The sequence below is a fragment of the Podarcis gaigeae genome (genome assembly GCF_964106915.1).
Source record: "Podarcis gaigeae genome assembly, chromosome: 4".
NCBI lineage: Eukaryota > Metazoa > Chordata > Lepidosauria > Squamata > Lacertidae > Podarcis > Podarcis gaigeae.
The window spans coordinates 105,594,415-105,605,485 of NC_139677.1; the positions used below are offsets into that span (position 1 = coordinate 105,594,415).

The following is an 11,071-nucleotide window of genomic DNA, read 5'->3' on the forward strand; positions in this document are numbered from 1 at the left end:
TGCATTCCCTCTTCATATGGCCTAGACGTCCACACGAGTAGCATTTCACTGCCTTCAAAGCTTTGGCGCCATCTGGTGGTTCCACTGCACTATGGGATGACGTCTGTGAAGTCTCCCCCTTGTTGATGCAGCTAGCACCCCGGCGATCCGCTTCATTCAATATCACGGCAGTAACATAGTCCACTGTTAGCTGAGCAGTTGGCTGTACAGCAATCTGAGTCGCAACAGACTCCCAACCTGAACCCAAAGATTGTAGTATCATAAAGGAATACACTTCCTCTGGAAAGTTGAGTCCTCTCTGTTGCAGCTCATGTCTCAGATTCTGCATCTCCATCAGATGTATACGCACATCTCCATCTTCAGCAAGAGCCATATTATGCAGCTTGTTAAAGTAAAACATTGTGGACCCAGCTTCTGTCCTCAAGTGAGCCTCTCTCAAAGCGTCCCAAATTTCTCTGGCTGAGGTCTTATCACGCAACAGACAGAGCTCTTCTGGGGATACTATCAACGTAAGAGTTCCCCTTGCCTTGGAATCCATAGCTTTCCATTCATCTGTAACTGGAGCTGGGGGGGTCTCTGTAATAACTTTAAACAGACCCTCTTTCCGCAGAATAGCCTCTGCATAGAGAACCCAGTCCGCATAGTTCTTCCTATTGAGCTTAGGAATCCCACAAGCATCCTGAAGGGCCATCATGACTTTGGCATTAGCCTTTAGCGTCATCTTTGCTGCTTTAAATCAGGCTGCTTTATACATGCTGCGTCTGTGTACAGCTGCTTCAATCCAAAAGCAAATTCAAAACAGCCTCTGCTTTGTGAACCTGTGCCTTTCTGCTTAACTGCTTTGCTTATCTGCAGCTGCTTCAAACCGCATTCTAAAGGCAAGTTCAAAAGTGAAAGTTCTCTCTGCTGTCTTAAATTCATGCTGCGTCACTGCTGCAGCTGCTTTACTTTCGATTTCCCCCAGCATAGGAAAAATTTATCCTTCTAGCCTTTTGCCTGTGCCACGGCAAAACCGGCTATAAAGTTCAAAGTCCAGCCATAAAGCCATTAATTAGAAGCTGGCAGGCTGCCCGGAGCTGTAGCACATACCTCATCAAATCATCTTGACGCGCAGAGATATCGTCCGATCCGGCCCTCTGCATTCCGATCCTTTGCCGGCACTCCAATTCTTTGCTCCTTTGTTCCTTTGCCAGGAGCCCGACTTCTGGAGTCCATTCTCAAAACACTGCGTTTTTCTGGGCCCGGAACCAAATGTTGGAGATAAGCAGTGTCCAGTGCACAGCGGAATGATGAAAAGTACGTGCCAACATGCTCTATATTACTTTATTTACACTTCAAAGCTGGTAATTTACAGAAAAACATTTTCCCTCTGCCGGAGCAGAGAAAGGCATCCTCTCTCCTCTAAAGCACGGAGAGAATCAACAGACTGAACTGCAAAGAACAGTGAAAAACAGGAAACCAGTGTACGTCACATCCAGTCTCCGTTCCCGTGAGAAAACCCAACAGCACTTGACTGTGGAATGTAAACATTGTCTTGTGACAAGCACTTCGCTGCTCAGTGAAGGAAGCAGAAACCAACAGAAGAAACCCCCCTCAACATACCTCCGAGAGAACGCTCTGCAGCTGCAACAGTTGCTGTGTGGACCCTGCCTGCACAACCTCACACAGCCAACACAGCTGTGCAAAGGAGAGGCATTTATAGACAGCCGAGTCCCTGGGGGCCAATCTGTTACCTCTGAGAAACCAGCTACGGATTCCAAACTGAAGGTTCTGCCCTAATCTAATACATACAGACATTTCTTTTATGCTGAGGCTGTTCTGCACATGGAATCAAGGGACTGTAGAGTCCAACCCTTTACGATGTAATGTCATTGAAAGCCTCCTCCACAAATTTGTCTAATCCTTGTTTGAAGCTACCCCTGTTGGTGACCATCACTACAGCTTTCCCCAATAGGCTTCCTCTTAAGTGTATGTGGGGATTCAAGTCTCCTAAAGAGGCAACGCAGATAGATGTAATCTAAAAGGTAGTTTTTATTCACCACACAACAAGTTTCCAGAAAGGTAGGAACAAATGTGCATACAATATTTCCGGAGGCCCAATTCAGTTTGCCAAAAGTTAATTATACTTCGGTTTGTTTAAAATTATGGAATAAACCCATCAAGCATTTTTCAATTTATTATCAACAGTATGAGGAAAGTGGGAGAGAGATAGAGAGAGAGGGAGGGAGGGAGGGAGGGAGGGAGGGAGGGAGGGTCTCTCAAGGGACCCTTTTCTGTCACCTAGAGGGAGAGTCCTCCTCCACCTTGCCTTTCCAGGAGCATGAAGCTCTCTATAGCCACCTCACAAGCAACAATGAGTATAAGTGGGTTTAGGAGACTTCCTATTCTGCACAATAAATTCCAAAGCATATATCACCTACATAGTGGTTGACAACCCTTTTGTTACACATCCCTGAATAACACCGAGGTAGGTCACTAAGAAAGTAGGGGCCTCTTTCTGCAGGAGGCCCTTGTCCACGGAGCTCAGTGATCAGTTGGGTAGAGGACACATCCTTCAGGTATGAGCTTCAGTCTCCAGGAAATGGTGTGGCAACTACAGAAGAAGCATGGCTACTAGGATCTTGCAGCTACTGAGAGCTGCCTGGAAGGACACATGGCCATTGACTTACAGTGGCTTGGAGATGCAGCAGTGCACAGCTTTGTTCTGCCTGATTTGTCTAACAAAGGACTGTGATCTTAAAGGTTGACCAAGCACAGCTGTACAGATGAGCTGTTGGTGAAATAACTCTAGGATAATCTGTTCTAAAGAAAATTCTGGGTCAATGAGAACCTCCCTCATTCCCTATCCTCATTATCCTCAATGCCCGTTTCCGAATCTCCTTGGTCCTGGCTCCATAGACAATGGGGTTGAGCACTGGAGGCACCAAGAGGTAGACATTGCCCATTGTGATTTGAATCAGCACAGGAAGGTCTCTCCCAAACCTGTGCACCACAGACAGCCCAATCAGGGGCACGTAGAAGGACAAGACAACACACACATGGGCCACACAGGTCCCAGAAGCCCGGAGGCGCTCCTCCTTTGACTTCAGCTGCAGGACAGTCTTAATGATCATCACGTAGGAGACAAAGATGAGCAGAGAATCGAGACCCATCACCAGGAGAATGGCAGCCAAGCCATACACAACATTGGGTGTGGTGCTGTTGCTCGAAGCCAGGTGCATGACATCTTGGTGGAGGCAGTAGGAATGAGTGAGGTTGGTGGAGCCGCAGAAGTGCAGGCGGCTGATCAGAAAGGGCAGAGGAAGGAAGAAGACGACACCTCTCACCACGGCAACTAAGCCCACTTTCACCGTCACTGCATTGGTGAGGATGGAGGAATGCTGCAGAGGGTGGCAGATGGCCACATAGCGATCCACTGCCATGGCCAGAAGGATGGTGGACTCCACTCCGGACAGTGAGTGGATGAAGAACATCTGGAGGAGGCAGGTCCGGTAGCCAATTTCCTTGGAATCAAACCAGAAGAGGGACAGAAGTTTGGGCATGGTGCAGGTGGAGAGGGCCAGGTCCACGGCAGCCAGCATGCAGAGGAAGAAGTACATGGGCGTGTGGAGAGCTGGCTCTGTCTTCACGACAAGCACCACCATGCAGTTCCCCACCACGGCCACAAGGTACATGGCGCAGAGAGGGAAGGCCAGCCAGAAATGGGCACCTTCCAGGCCAGGCAGGCCCATCAAGATGAACGAGAAGGAGTCACCATGAGTTCTGTTGGTGGCGGACAACAACATGTCTGGTGTGATGCCCTTGTGTTGTTCTACACAGCTGAAAGGGAAGGAGAGAGAAGGAATCAGGTGGGTTTGAACCCATGAAACCAGAATGACAGCTCCCCATTCCTATGTGACCAAGCCTCCCGGGGTAATAGGATGAACATTAGCTCGGAAGTGTTGGAGGAACAATGAGGGTAATGACCAGGCCTTCCAGTTGACTTATTTCTATTCCTGTTTTAAACCAGGCATTAAAAATGAACAGCTCATGTTCTTCAAACCAAGGATCAGGAAACCAAATTTTACGAGGAACCCTTAAGGGTTATGTTTTTCCTGGGGAAGAGAAGACTGAGAGGTCACACGATAGCCATCTTCAAATATCTGAAGGGATGTCACATGGAAGATGGAATAAGCTTCTTTTTTGCTGCTCCAGAGGACCTGAACCAATGGTTTCAAGTTACAAGAAAGGAGATTCCGACTACATCTCAGGAGTAAGAGCCTTTCGACAGTGGAACAGACTCCCATGAGAGGTGATGGACTCTCCTTGCTTGGAGGTTTTGAAGCAGAAGTTGGGTAGCCATCTGTTGGGGAGGCTTTAGTTGTAGATTCCCGCATTGCAGGGGGTTAGACTAGAGGACCCTTGGGGTCGCATCCAACACTACAATTCCATAACTAGGAACATAGGAAGCTGCCTTATACTGAGTCAGAACATTTGTCTATTTAGCTTAGTATTTCCCACACTGACTGGCAGTGGCTCTCTCAGATTTCAGGCAGGGGTCTCTCCCATGTCTACTAGGAGATGCCAGGGATTGAACCCAGGAACTTCTGCTTCCAGGCAAATGCTCTATCACTGAGCTATGGACCTTCCCATTTTTAACAACAAAAACAACAAGAACATCAGAGGACAGGATAAAATCAATAACTGCCATAAAAGCAGTAGTTATTAATGACCACAAGTCAAATTAAAATGCAACCTCCATGCTTGGTTGTGGTGAACTTCTCTGACTAGCAAATACTGGCGACTAAGAGCAGAACATTGAAGGGATGCGGGTGGCTCTGTGGTTTAGACTTGCTAATCAGAAGGTTGGCAGTTTGAATCCCCACAACGCGGTGAGCTCCCGTTGCTCGGTCCCTGCTCCTGCCAACCTAGCAGTTCGAAAGCATGTCAAAGTGCAAGTAGATAAATAGGTACCGCTCCAGCGGGAAGGTAAACGGCGTTTCCGTGCACTGCTCTGGTTCGCCAGAAGCGGCTTAGTCATGCTGGCCACACAACCCGGAAGCTGTACGCCGGCTCCCTCGGCCAGTAAAGCGAGATGAGCGCCGCAACCCCAGAGTCGGCCACTACTGGACCTAATGGTCAGGGGTCCCTTTACCTTTACCTTTAAGAGCAGAACATTAGATTCACGACGCATTCAGTGCTGCTGCTGCTGCTGCATTATGTGCAAAAGTCGCCATGTGTGTGGTCAGTCTGCCTGCCAGCCTCTCTTCTCCAATGACCCAGTTGCTGTGGCCACACCCTTTCTCAGTCCTTTTTTCTGGGGGGGGGGGAGGCATACCCCTAAACATTTTGTGAATCTTTGTACCTTTGTCCATTTTGCTGTATTTATTTTCCCCGATTTGGACTATAAAATGGTGATTTTCTCGAGTCAAAACGAGAGTATCCCTAAACATTTTTTTAAAAGGGAAAAAAAGCACTGCTCTTTCCTACCTTTGACGGCAAAGACATCAGAACAGCAGCCTAACGCGTCCTACTCAGAGGTTACCGAAACAACCAGGTCAACCTTTGCCAACCTGATATCTCCAGATGTTTTGGACGACAGCTTCCATCTCTTTCAGCAGCCAGCATGGGCAATGGTCTGGGACGAAAACATCTGGAAGGCGTCAGAATCACAAAGGCTCATCTAAGCACCAGGGTTGGCTGTCTTGAGTTCAAAACATGGAGCTGGAAAGCAGTGCCATGCAGGAAGTTGGACTCAACGACACTTGGGGTATCTTAGCAATGCTACAATGCCAGTGGTGTAGCGTGGGGGGTGCAGGGGGCCCCGGCCGCACCGGGCACAACATCTGGGGGTTAGGGTTAGGGGGCGCAAATCCACGGGTTAGGGGGCACAAATTACTTGCCTTGCCCCGGGTGCTGACAACCCACGCTATGCCACTGTACAATGCTTCTGTAGCTGAAAGCACATTTTCATGGCGCTTTCTCCCTGAGTTATGGAAAGGGTGAGAGGGGGAAATATTAGGTAGCCCTGTCTCTCCAGCACTTCTTCCATTCATACAGAGCAGAATATTGTCACAGGTCTTGGATACCAGAGTCTGTCAGTGAATGGTAGAAATCAATACATGGCAGTATTTAGATAATATCTGGGATATGAAGGGAAAATACAATCTGCAGACATATGCAGATTTCCTAGGTTAGCTTTGGACTTAAGATTTCTGAGGGGGGGCAATGAGGGGCACTCATGGGGCATAATGTTTTGCACCCCCCACCCCCATTGAAAACCTCCAGCATATATTCCAAATAAACCATACCGCATTGGCCAGTATATCAGCCACACATTTATTCCAAATTCCGACCATGAAAAGTTAAAGTGCAGCTTAAATTTGCGACCTTACAAAAATTGGCTTTTACGATATCACTGCTGAAACAGACGTACGGAAAAACAGAACCAAAAAAATATATGTTTTATTGCCAATTAGCGAGCTTGAATGCCTGCGGAATTGTAGCAACTGAATAGCGATTTGCAGCTTTAGCAATTCTATGTTAACTTTTGCAAGACTGAAGGCTTGAATTGGCTAGGATTTACAATTCTACTAACCACAGCGGTTTTCAGCCTGTAACCCAATTTTAAGGGAGCGGCTTATATTCGGGTATTGTCTTTTTTCCTCCCCCCCCCCCCCCCGAATTTTAAAGGTGCGGCTTATTCACAAGTGTGACTTATATTCGGGCCAACACAGTATTTCTTAGAGAAACTCTAGCCTTCACAGTGCCTCGATTTTCCCAGTGGAAACACAATCCTGGGTGAGCTTCTGGACCCCCCTGGAATCTTGCTATCGCTCTGCAGAGATTAGGGCGGGGGGCATGGAATGCAACCTTCGTAACAAAACTTTGAGTGGAACACTAGGATACGTGGGAGGTTGCTGTGGTTTTTATAGAGGGCAGGCAGTGTACACACCATAACTTTAGCACATTTGGAGCATGTTCTGTCCCTTAAATAATTCTCTTGTTCACCTTGCACAGAGCTACAGTTCCCAGAAACCCTTTGATCGTAAGAGCAGCCTGTGTGATCAAGCCAATGGCCTGTCTAGTCCAGAATCCTGTTCTCACAGTGGCAAAAAGATGCTTGTTATGGCAAGACCACAAGCAGGATTCGAGCGCAAGAGATACCTCCCCTCCTTTGGTTTCCACCAATGCAGGCACAAACTGCAGTGCCCATAATTCTTTGAGGGGGGAAATAAGAAGAGCCTTCAAATGTCCTTCAAAATGTGCTTCAAAAATGTGTTTTTAAGGGTACAGTGGTTGCACAGCCCATGAGACTGTGCAGACAAGCAAATTGACTCTTGGAAAATCTCTGCTTAAAAGAAGCCTGCAAACCAGCCCCAGGAAGTTATTCTCCCAGCCTCTCCTTGATATCATCTTGGTAAAAAGCTCCATACAAGTGTCTGGCCTCATACAAACATCACATCTCCCTGTTTCTGCTCCGGTGCCTTTTATCGCGAGCAGACGCCTCGAGACAGGATGAAAGGATTCTCAACTTTTTTGGGGGGGGGGATACACAAAGCCCAGGTTCGCAACGCACCTAAGATTCAAGAGGCAAGCATCCCCTACCTTTCCCGTACCTTTGTCACTCTGGGAGGGGGCTCATCCTCTAGCACCAGAGGCCAGGTGGACCCTTCTTTGCAACGAAAGCCACTAGCAGAACTGAACAGGCGGGAGGAGGCTGGAATTATAGCACACTTTCAAGCCCGGCCCCTTGGGGACAGTTTGTCATTGCCACGGGGGGGGGGGGGGGCGCTGCAAGAAGCTCAACTGTTGAACTAAAGCTGCCTTATATAGATAGCTCGCCAAGATCAGTGTGGCATGTTCTGACATACAGCAGCCGTAGCTCTTCAGACAGAGCCATTTTCCCAGCCTGACGATCCCTTTCCGATGAAAGATGAGGATGAAGACTGAACCAGGGACCTTATTCGCCTGGGGAGGGAGGGATATAAATATTTTTATGTACTTATTATTATTATTAATGCACAGGATGTGCTCTGTAACACTACTTGTAAGGAGATTGTTAGCTGCTTTGAGACTCCTTAGGGTAGTGAAAAAGCGGGATGTTGTTGTTTAGTTGTTTAGTCATGTCCAACTCTTCGTGACCCCCTGGACCAGGGCACGCCAGGCACTCCTGTCTTCCACTGCCTCCCACAGTTTGGTCAAACTCATGCTGGTAGCTTCGAGAACACTGTCCAACCATCTCGTCCTCTGTCGTCCCCTTCTCCTTGTGCCCTCCATCTTTCCCAACATCAGGGTCTTTTCCAGAAAGTCTTCTCTTCTCATGAGATGGCCAAAGTCTTGGAGCCTCAGCTTCACAATCTGTCCTTCCAGTGAGCACTCAGGGCTGATTTCCTTAAGAATGGATAGATTTGATCTTCTTGCAGTCCATGGGACTCTCAAGAGTCTCCTCCAGCACCAGAATTCAAAAGCATCAATTCTTTGGTGATCAGCCTTCTTTATGGTCCAGCTCTCACTTCCATACATCACTACTGGGAAAACCAGAACTTTAACCATATGGGCCTTTTAAAAAGCAGGATATCAAATCCAAACTCCTCCTCCTCCTCCTCCTCCTCCTCTTCTTCTGCTTCTTCTTGTTAGCCTTGGTGAAGACTTGACGTTTTTATCCCCCCCAATGTTTTTAATTGAGTTTCCACTGAATTGAGGCTGCATTTTAATGTTGTATTTCAATCAATTGTTTTTATATTTGGTGTTAGCTGCCTTGAGCCCGGTCTTGGCTGGGGAGTAAATAAAATTTGCTATTATTATTATTCTACTGCAGCCCCTTCCATGAGCACACAGGCAGACAAGGGCTTCAGTGTGCCTCTGCCCCGGTTCTCTGTTGCAGATAATCACGGCAGGTTGAACTATGTTGCTGATAACTCAGGCGCTGAGGAGGAAGGATCCGTGGCCCAGGGAGGTCTCTGGTCAAACTGAATTGGAAGAAGAGCAAGGGAAACGGGGTCGTGAACAGAGTGTTTCTGAATTCCAGCAGTTTCCAATGGGGAGCTTAATAAGCTGTGGTCCCTGAATCACCCTCTGGGTTTCTTCCAGCTCAACCAGTTGCATTCTGTGAAACTTCCTCCTCTGTGTAAATGCACACAGGTTTGCAGCCAAAGGCAGGTGGCTGAGGCTGCAGTCTGAAAATGCATTCTTTCTTGTAACCTGAACCAAAGGGTTCAAATGACAAGAAAGGAAATTCTGGCTAAATATTAGGAAGAACTTTCTGAGGATGAGAGCTGTGTGGCAGTGGAACAGACTCCCTTGGAAGGTGGACTGGAGGTTTATAAGCAAAGGTTGTCTGTCCATCTGCATTGCAGAGTTTTGGAGTAGATTACCCTTGGGGTCCTTTCCATAATTCTATGAATAGGAAAGGGTCGTGGTTTACTGAAATCAGTAGGACTTAGTTCCAAGAGAACATTATTTGGATATGTGCATAGGGATGTGACAGGATTCAGTTCAGTTTGCCTTCAGAGCTGAATTTTATCAAACTCGCGATTCCAGAAACGAAATGAGACTGGAAATGCAGACAACCTCCAGATTTCGCGACTCATCCACTCACTGTGGAGTGGGTGACCCAATGATGTTCATAATCAGCATTATTAAGTTTTCATAGAACGCACCACACTTGGCGCTTTCTGCAGCTGGTGAAGTGAATAAAAGAGAGTGTGGAAAACTGCCGTCCACCAACTCAGGCCATAGGTTCTTTCATCTCAGTACTGTCTAGACCAGGGGTAGTCAACCTGGTCCCTCCTCCCCACTAGCGGGCATTTCAGGATTCCAGGTGGGCGGTAGGGGGTTCTACGCCCCATGTTACTGCAACACTGGTGGGTGGTAAGGAAATTTTACCATTGAGAAAAAAATGCATTAGCGGGCGGTAGGTATAAGAAGGTTGACTACCCCTGGTCTAGACTGACTGGCAGTGGCTCATCAAGGTGTCAGGTAGGAAGAAGAAGAGAAGAAGAGTTTGGATTTGATATCCCACTTTCTCACTACCCAAAGGAGTCTCAAAGCGGCTCACATTCTCCTTTCCCTTCCTCCCCACAACAAACACTCTGTGAGGTGAGTGGGGCTGAGAGACTTCAGAGAAGTGTGACTGGCCCAAGGTCACCCAGCAGCTGCATGTGGAGGAGCGGGGAAGCGAACCCGGTTCACCAGATTACGAGACTACCGCTCTTAACCGCTACACCACGCTGGCTCTCCCGGGCATGCATTGCAGGGGGTTGCATTGGAGATGACCTTCAGGGGTCCCCTCCACCTCTAAGATTCTATGATTCAGGTGGAACTTGAGACCTTCTGCATGGACGGCAGATGCTCCACCACCCAGCTGCAGCCATTCCCCATAAAGTGAAGCCCACAAAAAGCTTCTGGCACAATAAATTTTGTTGGTATATAAGGTGCCACCAGACTCTTTTATTAGCATTGCGATGGCAACTGTTATAAGGAAAATACTGCTCCTTTTCCCTTCTGGGGTATCCAATAGCCCATATAGAGTCCTTAAGTGGGTTCCCTATCAGAAGGAGAAAGTAACAGAGGCCAACCAGAGAATATTGAGAAGCAAGGCAGCTAGTGAACCTGATCTTTATTAACTGTTGCCTCCCGCGTGTGGCGAGCTGGGACCCAGTTGCAACAGTTAATAAAACTCAGCTTACTGGTCTGGACTCTCATCCTCCAAAAGGAAACCAATAAACATATATAATCCAGTGCTGTCCCAAGTATTAATCCCTTTCCAAAATAGGGACTGTGTGGTTTTTTTAAAAAAAGACATTGTAAAATCAACAAAAAAGAGCAGCAGCTGAGTTTTGTCTGTCTGTTTCTCTCTGTGTGAGGCTATTCTGAGAGTCTCGTGTCAAGAGACGTAAGTAAACCCGTTTCCGTTCAAAACCAGGAGCCAGTAATGGTGGGGTTTATACAGCCATGGAAGTGTAGAGGTGGAGGGGACCCCTGAGGGTCATTTAGTCCAGCCCCCTGCAATGCAGGAATCTCAGCTAAAGTATCCATGGCAGATGGCCGTCCAACCTCTGCTTAAGACTCCACAACCTCCCAAGGGAGA

At 47.7% G+C, this 11,071-nt stretch overlaps 1 protein-coding gene across 1 annotated transcript; it reads right to left on the reverse strand.

Annotated features, from left to right (window-relative positions):
• Positions 1 to 2,309: 2,309 nt before the first annotated feature.
• Positions 2,310 to 7,672, reverse strand: LOC310843631 (olfactory receptor 51E2-like). Its single transcript, XM_083737263.1, has 2 exons — positions 7,599 to 7,672; positions 2,310 to 3,819 (listed from the first exon to the last, which is right to left on the reverse strand). Exon 2 carries the CDS (start codon positions 3,783 to 3,785, stop codon positions 2,820 to 2,822), a length of 966 nt encoding a protein of 321 aa, XP_083593389.1. The 5' UTR covers positions 3,786 to 3,819; positions 7,599 to 7,672; the 3' UTR covers positions 2,310 to 2,819.
• Positions 7,673 to 11,071: the final 3,399 nt, after the last annotated feature.